This window comes from Cetorhinus maximus, chromosome 23 (genome assembly GCF_964194155.1).
Source record: "Cetorhinus maximus chromosome 23, sCetMax3.hap1.1, whole genome shotgun sequence".
In the NCBI taxonomy this organism is placed as follows: domain Eukaryota; kingdom Metazoa; phylum Chordata; class Chondrichthyes; order Lamniformes; family Cetorhinidae; genus Cetorhinus; species Cetorhinus maximus.
This window is the reverse complement of record NC_135901.1, coordinates 5,388,377-5,407,055: the sequence shown is the minus strand read 5'-3', so window position 1 is coordinate 5,407,055 and position 18,679 is coordinate 5,388,377. Positions and strand designations below refer to the sequence as shown.

Below are 18,679 nucleotides of genomic sequence, written 5' to 3'. Positions count from 1 at the left end.
CTCTTTTTTTTCTCCACAGATGCTGTTGGGCCTGCTGAGCTTTTCCAGCATTTTGTGTTTTTGATTCACATCCCAAACAGAAATGGTTAAAAAAAATCTGGGAAAGGCAGGAAACAGTGTAATGGGGAAATGGAGCGGTGTCGATGGGCCTGGGGGAAAGGAGTTCAGCAAAGTCCGTTCGTTTCACATTCATGATTTATTAACAATTTCGGAGAACATTTTACAGAAAAGTTTATTTTAAAGTCAACTGGACTGAATATGATGACTGAGTCACACTGAGAACAGAACACATTCGCTCTGAGCTGCCAACTGTATGTACAGCTGTGACAGAGACCAGAAAGAGAAAACCGGAGCTCAACATAAAGGGAAGGGAATAATTGTGAATGAGGAATGAGGAAAGCTACTTATTTACACATGGAATTCAAACTACTGGGGAATTATAAGCTACAATTACAACACAGCCATAATTATCTCGCACATTTCAAACAGAGAAGCGGAAATACCGTCCATGACTGTCTTAGTTACAAATTCGGAAACATGAACTGAAGGTATTTAATTTTTAGATTCACCGAGAGGACATATTTTAAATTCGTAATACAGAGATCTCAATAAACGGCTGAGGAAAATCTACGGTGTCCAAAATTCAACGGGTCACTTGATCTGTAAAAGAGGATAAAATAATGAAGCAGATTTTTAGAATGTGGGACATTTATGTTAGTGTTTTAATCAATGAAATATTGAGAGATTTTTCAAACCGCTTCTGTCAGTTTGAAGTGTGAGTGGATTGAACCTTCTGACCTTCACCAGAGTGACGGCAGTGCTGTAGAAAATGCTCAGGAAGAACAGGATGATGAATGTGGAAGCGGTTGTCCAGATGTTGCCGTTATCATCCTCAGAGTCTTCAATCCAGGGGCGATCTGTGGAATCTGCGAGGATATAACCGAGGAAATATAATTAGGTTATTTATTAATCTAGGATATCTTTTAAAAATATACTCTTTACTCTTTCCTAAGTTATTAATGTATTCTCTAATTTAATGTTCAATATATATCTACTGTTAAACTCGTGAATTTCAGCAACCTATCTCTGTAACTATCTCCACAGCTGTTCTTCCTTTACAATCCTCGTATAGTCCGAGTCGGAAAATATAGAAAATTATCTCCAATATCATTTTATTTTCGAACAATTTCGAACGATCTATTATTGGAGAATATTATGATGGGTATTGGGAGAGATTCACTGAGCAACTTATTTGGAAACTGTGAACGTTGCTTTTTAAAATCTCGGATGTGATTTCCCATCTTGTTTGTCTATTTGTGATGGGAATGTTTGGTGCGTCATTAACTTAAATCAGATTCTCAGTAAGAACATTGTTTCAGTGTGCTTTTCGGATCATTATGTAATAGGGACAATTGCCGGAGGATACGTCGGTTAAAAAAGTGCATTTGAATTATACCTTCTTCAATAGCCTGGCGTTTGTGTCATGCTTTAGCTTTTATGTATGTGTGCATGAGTATATCGTGCCTTGCATCACTCTTTGTTTCTGTGTCCATATGTGTGTATGAGTATTGAGGTGTGCTCATTTGCCAATGAGTGCTGACTTGTGCATTTTTGTGTCTGCGTCTGCATGTCTATTTTGTTTTTTTTGCCAATGTGTATGTATGAGTGTGTTATTGTGTGTGTTTATGTATTGATATCTATGTTTATTTATTACTATCTGTGTTAATGTGTGTTTATGCGTTCTTGTCTGCTAATATGTGTTAATGTTTCTTTTTGTGTTCCACGTATGTGTCAGCATATTAATGTCTGTGTCACAGCGCGTGTGTGTGTGTGAGAGAGAGAGAGTTTTTAATGTGTGCATTTGTGTGTTGATGGATATTTAAAACTATGTATCAATGTGTGTTTATGTTTTCAAACGTACTAACGTGTGTTTTTTGTGTTCTCGTGTGTATAAGCGTGTTTCATGTTTGTGTCTACATGTGTGCCTGTGAATATGTTAGTCTGTTCCTCTATGTGTTTGTCTGTCTGGTGCCGTCTGCTCATGTGTGTGCATGTGTTCATGTGTATCCATGTACTTGTTTTAATGTGTATGATAGTGTGTGTCTTTTTGTCTGTATTTCTGTCATTGTGAATGTGTGATGATGCATATTTGTGTCCTTGTATGAGTCTGCTTGTCTGGTTTTATCTGTTTGTGTGTGTGAGATTGTGTATATGTGTGTGAGTATGTGTGTGTGTATGTGCGTGTGCACGTGTGTATTTGTTTGTGTGTGTGTGATTGTGTATATGTGTGTTCCTGTGCCTGCATTTGTGTGTGTATTTGTGTTTATGTGTGATTGTGTGTGTGTGTGATTGTGTGTGCGTGTGTGTGTCTGTCTGTGCCTGTGTTTGTGTGTGTGCGAATGTGTATTTGTCTATGTGTGTGTGTTTGTGTGTCTGCCCTTGTTTGTGAGTGTGTCTGTGCCTGTGTGTGTGTGTGTGTGTGTGTGTGTGCCTATGTATGTATGTGTGTGTGTCTGCCTGTACTGTGTGTGTTTGTGTCTGCGTGTCTGTGCCTATGTGTGTATGTATGTATGTTTGTGTGCGTCCATTTGTGACCCTTGTGTGCATTTTTACCATTTTTCAGTGTTTCACCAGGTCCTAACGATCGATCCCACCCTGATAGTGAAAATTTTGGTGAATATTTTCAATGTTCTGTATAAACGTGTTTTCTGTGAGATGCAAGGTGATATCAGGTGAACGAATGCAAACAATCAACCATCTGCCTCATAAAATGCAGGGACAGAACCGTGAACAACCCAGGGAGGATTTAATAATCAGTTTAGATTCGGATGATGGGAAATCAATCTTAGCATAAGATTAACAGGAACAAGAGTGTGAAAACTTCTTAAAATTATGTTGCATAAATATATATTTTACAACATTTTAAGCATGATGGGACTTTAAAACCTGTGGCCAGTAAGCTAGAAGCCGACTTCTGCTGTTGGTAACTGGGTCCTTACAGCAAAGGCCCGTTCCCTTCCAGATTCTCTGCTCGGGGACTGAGAGTCCAGTGAGTTAATAGTTTTGTTCCGTCTGGTTGGCTAAGCTATTTCCCTTTCGGTTCTCTCTGCTGAGAAGGTGGAGACACACCAGGTTAACCAATGACCTTCCTCGTCTTTCTGTTTAGGAAGTGGAGGTAAAATTGGCTAAAAATTTTCCTTTCAGTTTTCTCTGTTGGGGAAGCGGAGGTACAGTGGGTTAATAATTTCCCTTCCCCCTCTGTCTGTTGGGGAAGTGGAGGTATAGCGGGTTAACAATTTCCCTTCCCCCTCTCTCTGTTAGTGAAGTGGGGGTACAGTGGGTTAACAATTTCCCTTCCCCCTCTCTCTGTTGGGGAAGTGGAGGTACAGTGGGTTAACAATTTCCCTTCCCCCTCTCTCTGTTGGGGAAGTGGAGGTACAGTGGGTTAACAATTTCCCTCCCCCTTCTCTCTGTTTGGGAAGTGGGGGTACAGTGGGTTAACAATTTCCCCTCCCCCTCTCTCTGTTAGTGAAATGGGGGTACAGTGGGTTAACAATTTCCCTTCCCCCTCTCTCTGTTGGGGAAGTGGGTACAGTGGAGTAACAATTTCCCCTCCCCCTCTCTCTGTTGGGGAAGTTGGGGGTACAGTAGGTTAACAATTTTCCTTTCCCCTCTCTCTGATGGGGTATTGTTGAGACATGTTTCTGTGTGACCCTCACTTCAATTCCCAGTGGGTGCGATGCAGCAACTTAAAGCTGGCATCCATTTTAAAGGAATGGACAATAAGAGAAGCAGCAACACCGAGATCTAAATGTGCTGAGTTTGTTTGCCGGAAATAGGAAATTGTTAGATTCCCCCTCAGTGGGAGGAGAGTTGGTGATGTTATTTTGCAGAATCCCGTGATGAATGAGCTTTACTCTGTCTCTAACCCAGGGTGTATCTGAGCTGGGAGCACTGGGTGTACAAGACTTGGTTCTGAGCCCTGGAAATATCCGATTTTAACTAAACAGCTCTAACATTAGCAAAAGTGGAAAACAACATTAATTAAGCGATTGTGCAATTAAATCACAATTGGAGAAAAGGACTTTATTATTTTTTTATTGAAGTTTGAAACGTAACCGAGAGATTCTCATTGACATGAATTAACGGTGTCCATCAGTGCAAGGGAAATATTCACAAAACTCGGTTTACCGCTGGATTTATCAACCGTTCTGTTGATGATCTTCAAGGGGATCGCTTCATGTCCCACCACACAGGAGTAAGAAGCGCCGCTGGCCCACTCCTCCGCTGCAATGGATAACAGGCTGTACATGAAGAAGGAGCTATTGCCGTTCTCCGCCACCACCTCGGTGTTCTTGTAGTTCCCGGGATTCACCGGCTTGTCATTGACGGTCCACTTGACGAAGATCTCTCGGGGGGAGAAACCTCTCACCAAGCAGCTGAGGGAGACGAATCTCTGAGCGGAGACATCTTCTGCCGAGGGCAGGAGGACAGACACGGACGGTTCCCGCAGATTTTTACCTGCAGAAAATGTACAATAAGTGTCAATAAACTGGATAATTTCGTAGACAATGAAACCGCTGGTTAGATGTGAGAGAAACGTGTTTTGTGATGAATATTAAGGGGTTTCATTATCCACTTCTTGGAAATATATCACCGATCCTTCACTATAGCTGAGTCAAAATCCTGGAACTCCCTCCCTAACAGCACTGTGGGTGTATCTACATCACATGGACTGCAGCGGTTCAAGAAGGCAGCTCAACACCACCTTGTCAAGGGCAATTAGGGGTGGGCAATAAACGCTGGCGCAGTCAGCGACGCCCAAATGCCATGAATTAATAAATAAAAATCTTTGGGATCTGTCCGGTTTTCCAGCTCGGGGCAGAGATGGATACAATCCTTTTCCCTGAGAACTTATGGGGTTGGACGAGAAAGTTTCTCAAAGTTTACAGCACAGAAACAGGCCATTCGGCCCAACTGGTCTGTGTTGGTGTTTCAGCTTCGCACCAGGCTCCTCCCATCTTGCTTCATCTAAACCCAATGGCACAGCCTTCAGTTCATTGTTCATTCATCTACTTATCAATTTCCTCCTGAAAGTCCACAGGCCCAGAGCGTTTAGTTGGCGAAATTGCTAATCAGAGTAGACCATAAATACACTGAATAGTAAATATTGATTCTTACACTTACACTGGAAATAGACACATTGAACTACTTATTGCTTCAATCTCACCGCTCACCTGGTTCCTTGTGGATGGAACTTCTTAAAGGAGTCGGCAGATCCTGATGGCTCACCACGCAGTAGAACTCAGCCCCACTCAGCCAGGCTTGTGTCGAGATGTTTACGTTGCTGACCACACTGTCGGGATCCTCTCCCGGTTGGACGGCGATCTCTGATTTCAAAGGCTTCTTCTCTTGTGTCCAGGACACGAGGACTCCATAAGGAGCATTAGAAACGATGCAGGTTAAGGTCACGGTCGCCTCCAGTAAGACCTGTTCTATTGGCGGTGGCAGTAGAGTAATTGTGGGATCGTTGCAGTGGGAATCACCTGTGAGACAGAAATGAAAATCAACCAAAGTTTCACATTCAGAATCAGGACAGCAGTATTCAGCCTTCACTCCCTGAAGGAGAATAAATCACCTTGGACATATCAACCTCTAAATATCGTCTTTAATTTTCTTTACACAATGGAAAACCAGCTTGGTCTGTGTAAATTGTTCTCATAATTTAAGTCCTTCAGCCCCGGTAACATTCTCATGAATCTGCGTTGCCCCAGTCCCAATACAAATATACCATTCCTGGGCCCTGGAATGCAGTACTGAAAGCCGTTTTATAAATAGGGTGGATGCACTTTCAAACACTCTATCCCGAAGCTGTTACCAGTGAAGGGTTCCAGACACCTTCTGCCTCTCCAAATATGATCAGCTGACTCAGGGTAAAGCTAATGTCAAGTCCACCTCACTCACTCTATGACGTCAATGCAGAGACGTGACGTGATAAAATCCTGAATGGTGAACAATCCGAATGCAGCCCTTACATCGGAATTAAACAATAACTACATGATAGTAAATTAGAAGTTGTTCCGTCTACTAACTCCAATAAATTCCTGATTTGATTAACATCGGAGAGCAGAATGATCTATTGCTTCCTCGGTTTGTATTTCTTACCCTCACACTTGGTGGCGTTTCGACTTTGGGTGACTCCTTGGTGAGTGACCTGACAGGTATAGACCGCGTCGGTGAACCATTCCCCAGCGGAGACATTCAGCCGACTGGTCGCCGAGAAGGTCCCCTTCACTTCAAAGGCGGGAGAGGTGACAATTCCTGAATCCATGGGTTGTCCATTCTTCAGCCACTTCACGGTCATTGACTTTGGACGGAAATCGACGATTGAACAGACGGCGGTGGCAAATTTGTTGGTTGTGATTTCTTCCCGGGAACTCACGGTGAGGAGAACAGTTGGAAGTAAGCCAGAAGCAGGGCCTTCAAAAAACACAGGTTAGCCATTTCTTGCAGAAGAAATTGATAACAGATACAATGAGTTCTTATATTTTAACAGGCTCTTTGCTGTCAATGGACACTAACCTGGAATTTCCAGGGACCAAAACTGTGCAGAGTACTATAAATGCGTTATAACCATGGCCCTATACAGGTCAATCACAGCCTTTCTGTTTCTCACAGGTTCCCCAACACTTACATTTCCATTCAATGCTCTTGTCTGAGCCGCTGTATCGAACCTCACAGTTGATATTGCTGCATTTCCCCTCTGACTCGGTGATGGTTAACTGGCTGGTCAGGGTGAAGGTTCCCTTCTGGTTTCTCACTGACGGGTATGTCTTAAATCCAGATCTGAGAGGCTGCCCATCTTTCTTCCAGGTCAGGCTGGTGATTTCTGGGGAGTAGTCCATCGCCAAACAGCCGTAGGTGACGGAGCCCTCGGTGTTGTGTTGCTGACAGGAGGAGACCAGTTTGTAGAGAGTGGGCGAAGACGGTGTCGCTGGGAAAGAATGGCCCATTGAACAAGTTAGACTCTGTGATTTGTGATCATCAAGTAACCAAACAACTCAAAATTTGACTATAACTATAAACATATCCAAATATATTCCAACTAAAACCCACACCCACATTTGATCATTTATTATTTCCATCATTTGGTGACCCTCACCTGTCGGTTCCCTCTTTAGAAACCCACACCAACTTTTCCGCTTCTATCCCATTACTAAAAGAGAACATTTTGATGTCATCTGAATGACGTACCTTTCACTGGATTAAAGTGGAAGAGCAGAGGATTTTCCCCATTATTTCGCCACCATTTATTTCTCAAACAACAGCACTTGGTGATAGAGAAATTGTCTCGTCATTTATATCATTGAAGCTTTGTAAATTGGCTCTGTTCAAATTGAGTGATGCCCCCTCCCCTCTCCACGTCCCCCAAAACAAAGAATAGCAACGGCCCTTCGAAAGTACCTTTGCAATGGTACCTATATAATGACCAGTGAACACTAAATTGAATACCAGTTATAGTAATTACGACATTTTCTAATCGTATGTACATGTGAACATGCTGATCAGTAACAGAAGTCGGCCATTCGGCCTCTGGGGCCTCCTCCACGATTCACTCCGATCATAGCTGATCTGATAGCTGTGGTGTTAACTCCACATTCCCGCCTACTCTCGGCTAACCTTTGACTCCCTTGTCAATGAAGAATCTCTCTACCTCTGCCTTGAAATATTAATGACTCCTCCTCCATCGCTCTCTGGGGAAGAGAGTTCCAAAGTTCCACGACTCTTTTGAGAGAAAAATAAAATCTCCTCATTTCCGTCTGAAATGAGAGACCTCTTATTTTTAAACTGTGTTCCCTATCGTTAGTCTCTCTCACAAGGGGAAACATCCTTTCAGCATCCACCCTGTGAATTCCCCTCAGGAACTTATATGTTTCAATAAAATCAGCTCTCATTCTTCTAAACTCCAATGGATACAGGCCCAGCCTATCGAAACTTTCCTCATGAGATAACCGACAACACCTCCCAGTATCATTTGAACGAACATTCTCCGAACAGCTTCTAATACTTTTATATCCTTTCTTAAAGAAGGCCAAATCTGCACACAGTAATTCAGACAAGGTCTCATCAACGCCCTATTAAACTGCAGCAAAACATCCTTATTTTTATATTCTATTCCCCTTGTAATAAATGACAACACTCCCTTTGCCTTCCTCATCACTTACTGTTCCTGTATTATAACATTTTGTGATTCATGCACGAAGGGATCCACATCCCTCTGTACCTCAGGGTTCTGCAATCTCTCTCCCTTTCAATAATATGCTGCTTTTGTATTCTTCCTGCCAAAGTGGACAAGTTTATATTTTCCCACATTATACGGCATCTTCATTTTTTTGCCCACTTACTTAACCAATCTATATCCCTTTGTTGACCCTTTATCCCCTCTTCACCACTTACGTTTGTATCTATCTTTGTGTTATCAGAAAATTTAGCAAATTCATTCAGTCCTTTCGTTAAGTCATTGATATAAATTGTAAATAGTTGAGGCTGCAGCATTGATCCCTGTGGCACTCCACTTGTCACATCTTGCCAATCTAAAATAACCAATTTATCCCTACTCTCTGTTTCCTGTTAGCTAACTAAACTTCTACCCGTGCTGAAATATTACTGCCGACACCATTATTTTGTGCAGTAACCTTTGATGTGCCACTTTGTCAAATGCCTTCTGGAAGCCCAAGTACAGCACATCCACAGGTTCTCCTTTATTCATGTTCCTTGTTACTTCCTCGAAAGGCCTCAAATAAATCAGCCAAACATGATTTCCCTTTCACAAAACCTTGATGGATCTACATAATTGCATTTGGATTTTCTAATTGACCCGTGATCGACTCCATAATAATAGATTCCAGCATTTTCGCTCTTTCAGCAGTGAAGTGGGAGACAAACAGTTTGTGATTGGAGCATCAGTGAACAACCGCTGAAGAAAGGTGCAGGGAGCCAGGGGGAAGCGCACATTGTCTCCCTTCTCTCCCAGGCACTTAGCACCTTTCCCCGGGAATGGAAAGGATTTCAGGAGGAGGAGAGACAATGAGGGAGAGAGAGAGAGGGAGAGTTAGAGAGAGTGGGGCCCAGGGCACCTGGGGCCTCGGCTCGCAACTGCTATCGCCCGGCTCTCCCCGCTATAGCCCGGCTCTCTGCGCTTCCCCCCGGCCTCTCTGCCCTTCCCCCACCGCCTCTCTGCCCTTTCCTCCCAGCCTCCCTGCCGTTTCCCCCCTGGCACCCTGCCCCTTCCCCTTCCAGCCTCTCTGCCCTTCCCCCACCCCCCGCCTCTCTGCTCTTTCCTCCGAGCCTCCCTGCCTGTTCCCCCCAGCTCCCAGCCCCTTCCCCTTCCCGCCTCTCAGCTATTTCTTCCCCCTCTTCTCTGCCATCTCCCTCCCCCCCAGCTCTCTGCTCGGGTTTATGCACTTTCGCCTGACTCTCTGCCCTTCCCACACCCCCGTCTCCCTGCCCTTCCCCCCCCTTTGCCCTTTTCCTGCTCCGCCGCTCTGCCCTTTACCTTCCATCCTCTCTGCCCTTTCCCCCCTCCCCTCTGCCCATTCCCCCCTCCCCTCTGCCCATTCCCCCCCTCCCCTCTGCCCTTCCCCCCCCGCCTCTCTGCCCTTTCTCCCGCAGTTCTCTGCACTTAATCCAAGGTTTGCTGCACTTTCGCCCGGCTCTCTGACCTTTCCCCCATTTCTCTGCCCTTTCCATCGCCTCTCTGTCCTTCCCCCCACGCCTCTTTCCCCGTCCCACCCCTCGCTGCTCTGCCCTTTCTCCCTCCCGCCTCTCTGCCCTTTCCCCCTCCCACATCTCTGCCATTTCCCCCCCGCCTCTATGCTCTTTCCCCCTCCCGCCTCCCTGCCCTTACTCCCCCGCTTCTCTGCCATTTCCCTCCCGCCTCTCTGCCCTTTCACCCTCCCTCCTCTCTGCCCTTTCCCCCTCCCGCCTCTCTGCCCTTTCTCCCCCAGCTCTCTTCATTTACTCCACAGCTCTCTGCGCTGTCGCCTGGGTCTCTGACCTTTTCCCCGGTTCGCTAACCTTTCCGTCACCTCACTGCCCTTCACCCCCCACCTGTCTGCTTTTTCTCCTCCAGGTCTCTGCACTTACTCCAAGGCTCTATGCGCTTTCCCCCATCTCTCTGCCCTTTCCATCGTCTCTCTGTCCTTCCCCCTCCCGCCTCTTTGCCCTCCGCCCCTCCCGCCTCTCTGCCCTTTCCCCCTCCCGCCTCTCTGCCCTTTCCCCCTCCCGCCTCTCTGCCCTTTCCCCCTCCCGCCTCTCTGCCGTTTCCCCCTCACGCCTCGCTGCCCTTTCCCCCTCACGCCTCTCTGCCCTTTCCCCCTCCCACCTCTCTGCCCTTTCACCCTCCCACCTCTCTGCCCTTTCCCCGTCCCGCTTCTCTGCCCTATCCCCCTCCTGCCTCTCTGCCCTTCCCTCCGCCTCTCTGCCCTTTCCCCCTCCCGCCTCTCTGACCTTTCCCCCTCCCGCCTCTCTGACCTTTCCCCCCTCCCGCCTCTCTGCACTTTCCCCCTCCCGCATCTCTGCCCTTTCCCCCTCCCACATCTCTGCCCTTTCCTCCTCCCGCCTCTCTGCCTTTTTCCTCCCGCCTCTCTGCCCTATCCCACCCAGCTCTCTGCACTTACTCCACGGGTCTCTGCCCGTTCACCGGCTCGCTGACCTTTGCCTCATCTCTATGCACTTTCCGCTGGATCGCTGCCCCATTCCCCGACTCTCTTCCCTTCCCCCCGCCTCCCTACCCTTTAGCCCCGCCTCTCTGCCCTTTACACCGACGCTCGTCACCCCCTTGGGCCATGCTCCACTTTCTGGAACTGCTCGGCCTCAGGCCTCGCTTCCAGGTCCCTCTTCCCGGCAGTTCCCGCCCTCCCACACACCGATTTAGGAAAAGTGATCGAATGAGTGAGAGTGTGCTTAATTGACAAAGTGAGGGTGGCTGAGTGACAGAGTGAGTGAGGGTGGATGAGTGAGTGAGGGTGCTTGGGTGAGTGAAGGAGTGAGTGAGGGTGGGTGGTGAGTGAGCGTGGGTGGGTGCCTGAATGTGGGTGAGTGAGAATGGATGAGTGAGTGAGGGTGGATGATTGAATGAGGGTAGATGAGTGGGTGAGTGAGGGTTGGTGGGTATGTGAGGGTGTGTATGTGAGTGAGGGTTAGTGGGTGTGTAAGGGTGGGGAGAATGAGTTATTGATTGTGAGTGCAGATAGGTGAGTAAGGATGGGTGGATGAGTGAGTTTGAGTGAGGATGAGTGAGGGTGGGTGAATGAGTGTGAATGAGGCTGGGTGAGTGAGGGTAGGTGAGTGAGGATGGGTGAGTGAGTGAGGGTGAGTGAGTGTGAGTGAGTGTGAGTGTGAGTGAGTGTGGGTGAGTGAGTGTGAATGAGGCTGGTAGGTAAGGGTGAGTGAGGGTGAGTGAGAGTGAGTGAGTGAGGGTGAGTGAGTGATTGATGGTGAGTGAATGAGGGTGAGTGAGTGGGGGTGAGCGAGGGTGAGTGAGTGTGAGTGAGTAATTGATGGTGAGTGAATGAGGTTGATTGAAGGTGGGTGAGTGAGGGTGCGTGAGTGACGGGTGAGTGAGTGAGGGTGCGTGAGTGACGGGTGAGTGAGTGAGGTTGAGTGAGAGAGGGTGAGTGAGCGAGGGTGGATGAGGCAGGGAGTGAGGGCGAGTGAGTGAGGGCGTGTGAGTGAGGTTGAGTGAGTGAGGGCGAGTGAATGAGGGTGGGTGAGGGAGTGAGGGTGAGTGAGTAAGTGAGGGCGAGTGAGTGATGGTGAGTGAGGGTGAGTGATTGTGGGTTGTGAGGGTGCCCAGGTGCTGCAGGCTCATCAAGGCGATGTTTCTCCGGATGATTTTCCGCTCCGGCTCAGCTTTCCATTGCCTGTTGTCCACAGCCGAGCCGGGGGCTCCTCCATTTGGCTCCACCACCTCCACCTCCTCCTCTTCCTCTCCATCGATCCTGTCCCGATTCTCCATATTGATCAGCTTTCAGTAACACCAGCTGTGTAAAGTCAGGCAGCAGTGTAGATCGCTGGCCAGCTGCTTTAATGCCGATGCCTTTCTTTAAGAAACCCGTGTCAGTGCGCGAATAGGCAAACTGAGGGGGCTGGAGGAGACGGTTACAGCAAAACCAGGATGGGCCATGCAGGCAACTTGCACCAAGTGTGCACCAGTGTTGTGGATCCAGGAGGCCATGGTCTCCGCCACATCCCTCCCCTTTCCTTGTTTCTTTGTGTTTGGTTCCACACTTGGAAATTCTCCACATATATAGTGATGTCACCTGCGTAATTTCATTTTACACAAAAAGACATCAGAAATGGAACAATGAACATGCATGCAGCTTAACGGATTTTCATTCTGCAATTAGTATTTTCAGCCCACTTCTGTATGTGAGAATATGTGTGTGTGTGCTTGAGAAAAAGAGAGAGAGTGCATGCAAGTGTATGTGTGTTTTTGAGAGAGAGAGACAGGGATAGAGACAGAGAGAGACAGAAAGTGTGTGTGTGAGAGAGTATGCGTGTGTGAGACAGGGAGTATAAGTGTGAGAGTTTGTGAAATAGAGAATCTGCGCGTGTGGGAGAGAAAGAGTTTGTGTGTGAGAGAGAGTGAGAGAGAGTGTGTGTGAATGTGAGATTGTCTGAGATGGAGAAATGTGTGTGTGTGAGAGAGAGCGACTGTGTGTGTGTATGTGTGTGAGAGAGAGAGAGAGTGTAAGGATGTGAGTGACAGGTAGTAAAAGTGTGTGAGAGTGAGTGTGTGAGAGAGAGAACGTGTGTGTGTGAGAGAGAATGGAGAGTGTGCGCATGTGTGAGAGTTTGTATGTGTGTGAGAGAGAGGGTGCATGTATGTGAGAGAGAATAGGTGTGCGTAAAAGAGAGGGAGTGTGTGTGTGTGTGTTTGTGAGAGAGAGAGAGAATGAGTGTGTGAGAGTGCATGTGTGAGAAAGAGTGCATGTGTGTGTTGGAGAGAGTGTGCACATGTGTGAGTGTATGTAGTTGAGAGAGTATGTGTTAGAGTGTGTGTAGTTGAGAGAGTATGTGTGAGAGGGTGTGTGAAAGAGAGAGGCAATGTGTGAGACAGAGTGCGTGCGTGTTAAAGTGTGAGAGAGAGAATGTGAGAGTATGTGTGTGTGTGTCTGTGTGTGACAGAGAGAGAAAGAGACTGTGTGTGTCTGTCAGAGAGAGTGCGTGAGAGGGAGAGAGGGCATGTGTGTGAGAGAGAGCGTGTGTGACAGAGAGAGTGAGCGAGTGATGGTGTGTGGTAAAGAGACTGAGTGTCGAGGTAGATGAACCATGATCTTACTGAATGAAGGGCAGGATCGAAGGGCCCAATGTCCTCCTCATGCTCAATTTCTGTAATTCATTCCTCCCCCTGCAGGCAGCAATCGAATGACTCCGTTTTTGATGGTGGCTCCTTTTCCCCAAATCCCCCGCGGCTGGTTGTTGGGAGCGGGAGCCTGGTCATTGTCCATTTCAATCGTTTAAATAACTCGCAGCCTCTGATCAGATCAGAACAGGCGCTGCTCTCTGGAGCCTCACTGTCACTCCCTGATTCTGTTTGTTCTGAAATTGTGCTCAAGTTCAGGTCACTCACATTCAATGATTTTCTGATATTCAAAATACTTAAACATAATTAATTCATTAAAATTTATATATGTTCTCTCCAGAAATATTGTTAAAACAATTAATGTGCGTCATTTCAACCGAGCAATGGAACAATTTATTTTCACAGATCTGGCTGGAGAACTCACAGCCAGTTAGTTCGATGCTGATTCAATTTGTTTGATCTCTGCGGGGAAAAGATTCTCAGGTCAGTAACAGGACAAGTTAAGATATGGATTAATTCCCCCACTCCTCCCCCAGTACACTCCTGTCATCAGCTGCAAGGGTGGGATTCAACAGGAAGCCAACTCTCCACTGATCTGTCAAACACTCCGGGTCAGGTACAGCACCGGATGGATATCAAATAAAACTCCCTCTACATTGTCCCATCAAATATGCCCAGGAGAGAGTTCAATCCGGTTTTGATATAAATGCTGTGGCTGCAAGAGCCGGTCAGAGGCTGGGAATTCTGTGGCGAATCACTGTCCTATCACCCAAAGACAACTCGCCATCTACAAGGCACAAGTCAGGACTAGGATTGAATAGTTTCCACTTGCCTCAATGTGTGAAACTTCAAAAAACCCCAAGAAACTCGATACTATCCAGGACAAAGTAGCCCACACAATTGGTACCCCATCCACTGCCTTAAACATTCACTCCCTCCTCCACCGATGCACAGTGACAGCAGTGTGTACCATATACAAGCTGCACAGCAGAAACTCACCAAGATTCCTTCGACAGCACCATCAAAACCCACGACCTCTTTTAACTAGAAGGACAAGGGCAGCGTATGCTTGGAAACACCACCACCTGTACGTTCCCCTCCAAGACACCGAACATCCTGACTTGGAACTATATCGCTGTTCCTTCACTGTAAATGGGTCAACATCCTGGAACTCCCGACCCAACAGCACTGTGAGTGTACCTGCAGCTGTTCAAGGAGGCGGCATTTCAACACTTCAAGGGGTAATTAGGGATGGGCAACAAATGCTGGCCTAGCCAGTGACCCCAACATCCTATGACAGGATTAAAAATAAGATACAGGCTAATTTCTTCGTCCACACTGTCCACCCAAATAGGTCAAGGACTGCTACAGCACGGATTAAAATAGAATAAAGCTCTCTCTGCATTGCCTAACCGAACACTCCCAAGAAAGGGACATCACTGATTTAAAATCGATCAAATCTCCTTCGACAGTCTGTCTGTCGTTTCTAAATTGCCCTTTCTGACTGTCACAATGGGTTGGGTATCTCATTTCTGAGGCGCCTGGTCAAAAAGTCAAACTTTCACATTTCTCACAGCTACAAATTTTTTGAAGAAATAAATCAAATTGCACTTCCTGAAATACAGGAGGGGGAACCAGAAGGTTTACAACCAGTCAGGAAGATTCCTGGTCCCAGCACAGTGACCACGTGCACAGAAACAGAACAGACACAAATGGTGCAACAATCGAGTTCCCAGCAGATAGATCTGTTCAATCTGTCCATTTCATTCAAGCTATTTGATTCTAATTGATCAATGGTCAATTTACTACAATTATTCTATAACTTCTTTGAAATTAATCTGATTTCCATTTCAAAACTCCCTTTGAAGTCTATCTAATTCTCTCTGTCTGTCTCAAAACTCCAAACAGTGTGAGATTTAATTTACCCTGAAAATGAGCGCACTAAATATGACAGATTCAGGATAATTTATTGTCCATAACAGAGACTCAATGACAGGGCAAGAATTAAACAAATCAGGAAACATTCACATTGAAAACCGATTACCCATTGATTTGATTTGATTGTAGATATAAATAGAACCAATAAAATCATCGAGGCGAAACACCTTATCGAGCTGAGCACAGCTGATTAAGAAAAGTATTCTTTTCTAAATTCATTTTGGATACAATTAAAAATTCTCTCCACCCTTTGAGATTTTGAATTCACTATAATGACCAGTAAACTACTCAATTGTTGGAGTTCATTTATGTTGAATCAATTATCACTGATATTATATTGTAAGTGAATTATCTTGTTATTGTCAATTCATTTTCTTGTTAGCTGATTTCTACTCTATAATATTAAAAAATGGTTTTCAATAATTGAAAACTTGTTTCTCCCTGGTACTTTATGAAATAATTGGGGTTTATTTAAATCAACCTGACACTGAAATAATGTTAAACAATAAACTTAAAATTACTAGGTGGTAACATTCAGGCAAGTATATCAATTTTGCTTAAATCTAATCACTATTTACTATTTTACTTTTATTTCTACTGCTCTGTTTTAATGTACAAAATTGTAAACTGTACGTGTTTCTGAACGCATTGAAAAATCATAAATTCCATCTATTCTCATCGAGCAATTCACACGACGAATTTATGAGTGGAATATTTTAAATACTTCAAATCTGGCCGGGGTCACATCGCATTAACTGTCGATGAGGTGTAACATCATCTGTTTGCTAAAGCAAATTGTCTTAACTCCAAGCTAAATGTACAAAAATGTTCCCAGCAGTTACTTATCAATAAAAGTGCTTCCTAGATAACAATCCCTATTCTTTAATTGTTAAATATATTGTTCATTGAAAGAAGATCCAAATTGATCAATATAAAACTTGATGAGAACAATTCATTCAGATCATCTGCGATACTGAAATATAATCAGCAAATTGATTCGAGATTTTGTTCTTCAATTTAATATTTAATAAGAATTAAGCATTTAATAAGAATTATCTCGGTGTCCAAATCCCAATGACATTGAAGGAATAATATGGTTACGGCTGCACAGAAAGAATGTAATAACCGGATAGACATATTGCCAAACTGCAATATCAAACTCCTCTGTAAGTAAATGCAAATGTTATCAGGGATAAAATAAATAATTCAAAATCTCTTGTGAAACCGAACAATCCTGTAGAATCACTATATTCTTATTGAAATGTTTTCATGCATAATCACAAAATGTTTCCAGCCTAAACACTTTTCCGATCATGTTAATTGTGCGCAGTGCACAGCAGAATTGTGAAAGGTGATTAATGATCAATTATGTTAATATAAAAGCTGTTCAGTCAATTTGGAGAAATATTACCACATTATAATTGTTTGAATTATATAAATTTTACTCTACAGTTTGAAAACTTGGTAATTATATACCTTAAACCAGTTTATATTTCTCCCTTCTCCTAACTATGCTTCAGTTCTGCCGAAGGGCCATGAAGGCTCGAAACGTTAACTGATTTCTTCTCCGCCCATGCAGCCAGACCTGCTGAGTTTTTCCAGGTAATTCTGTTTTTGTTAATTATATAGTTACTGATTGCAGTAAGAAATTATGTTCTGAATGAGCGTCATAATCCATGGTTTAGTTTAATCTGCTAATATCACTTAAAATAAAAACAAAATGTTCTAACACATCTTTAAATGCTTTCCCCCCATTTCTGAACCCTGACTGTTTTCTGCCTACAATCGCGCTTCAAGCAGATACAAACGCGTAGACTGTTCCATTCGATCACAAAACGTGTAACTGCTCAATGTCACCGAGTTAAAACAATGCAGAAACAATGCAAAACCGCCAAAACATTCCAGAAATTCTACTTATTCAAAGTCACTCAGACACACACTCTCCTCAGGAGAAACACACCAATCTGCGGGGCTGAAACCCGGTTCATGGAGAAGCAGCTCAATCCTACAAACACTTCCAACAGAGTCAAATGTAATATTGCAAGAAAATCTCAATATCGAATCCAAATAACCCGCTCGTCACTAAATGAATAATTAAGCTAAACAGAAATGTGGAATAATATCAACATGCATTGTGGGTAGGCGGAGCATGTTCAATAAATTAATATTGAAACTTAAGCATAATTTGTTAATATTGGGTTTGATTTCAAAGATACTTAAACCCTTGTGCAGCAGATGGTAAAACACGCAGCCATTAGATGTTACCGAGATTAAACATTGCAGAAACGTCAAACTGTTTCAACAAACGTTAGATATTTCAAGTTGCCCGGCCACAGAGTATCCTCAGCAGATGAACACCAAATCACAACAACCAGGGACTGAATCCCTCAGCAGCACTTTTTTGTTGAGGCACAGCGCAATTATATAACTCAATTTCAGCAGAATCACATGAAACATTGTAAAATATCTCCATACAGAATCCACCAAACCCAAGTTTCATTGAACGAATGAATTATTAAAATAGAGAAAAATATAAAGCAAAGACTCAAATAAAACAGTTACTAAATAAGTGCATGGTTCTTACCTGCAGTCACCGTCACCATGGTCCCTTGTCCCCAGTAGTCCATAGCGTCACAGTGTTACACTCCCTGGGCTGTGCCATACCATAACTGTCCCTGCACGAAAAAGACAGAAATCCACCATTATTTTAAATATTCAGAAGTCAGAGGCAAAGTCAGGTCACGATGAATCTTCACGAAATTATATTTGCGTTTGTAGATATCGTTAGTTATTCATCAATGGCTCTCATGTTTTATAATTCAGAGTAACACATGAACATGTTATTGAAATCACCAACTGATGAATGAATAATTATCACAGCTTTTGCATCTTAAACCATGTTTTTTGGCAGTGTTGGACACAAACAATACTTCATTGTAAATATAGTTGGATTGTAAAAGCCAGCACTGACCCAGGCAGACTCAATTAGTGCTGAGGGGTTTTTGTATTGACAGTAACTGTTGTGCCACCCCAGTTATCACAGTGAGACACATCATGTCAAATACTGCAACAGACTGTTCACTGTAAAATACAGAGATTTAATCTCACTGCGCTTTCCAAAGACCTGATTCCGACTCGTTTAAGAGCGAATCAGTGAGATATTTCAGCCTGTGCTGGTCATTATATTTATAAATGTGGTTGGAGTTCTTTAAAAGCCTCTGTGCAGATTTAGCGTGTCCGTCAACACTAACAAAGTGGAAGACTTCAATTTCTTTTTACAAACCAATATTATCTCTATCCATTGTTTTATTTAAATATCATTTTCTTTGACGTTCCTGCTGTGATAGTGATCACTAATTTGAACAAACTCCT

General features: G+C 44.4%; 1 gene segment (V, D, J or C); it reads right to left on the bottom strand.

Annotated features, from left to right (window-relative positions):
* Positions 1-179: 179 nt before the first annotated feature.
* Positions 180-17,963, bottom strand: LOC144697588 (Ig heavy chain C region, membrane-bound form-like). The segment is given in 7 exon segments: positions 180-660; positions 799-926; positions 4,192-4,521; positions 5,238-5,546; positions 6,166-6,480; positions 6,695-6,994; positions 17,892-17,963. Coding segments are annotated over 7 exon segments (1,434 nt in total).
* Between the last annotated feature and the right edge of the window lie 716 nt (positions 17,964-18,679).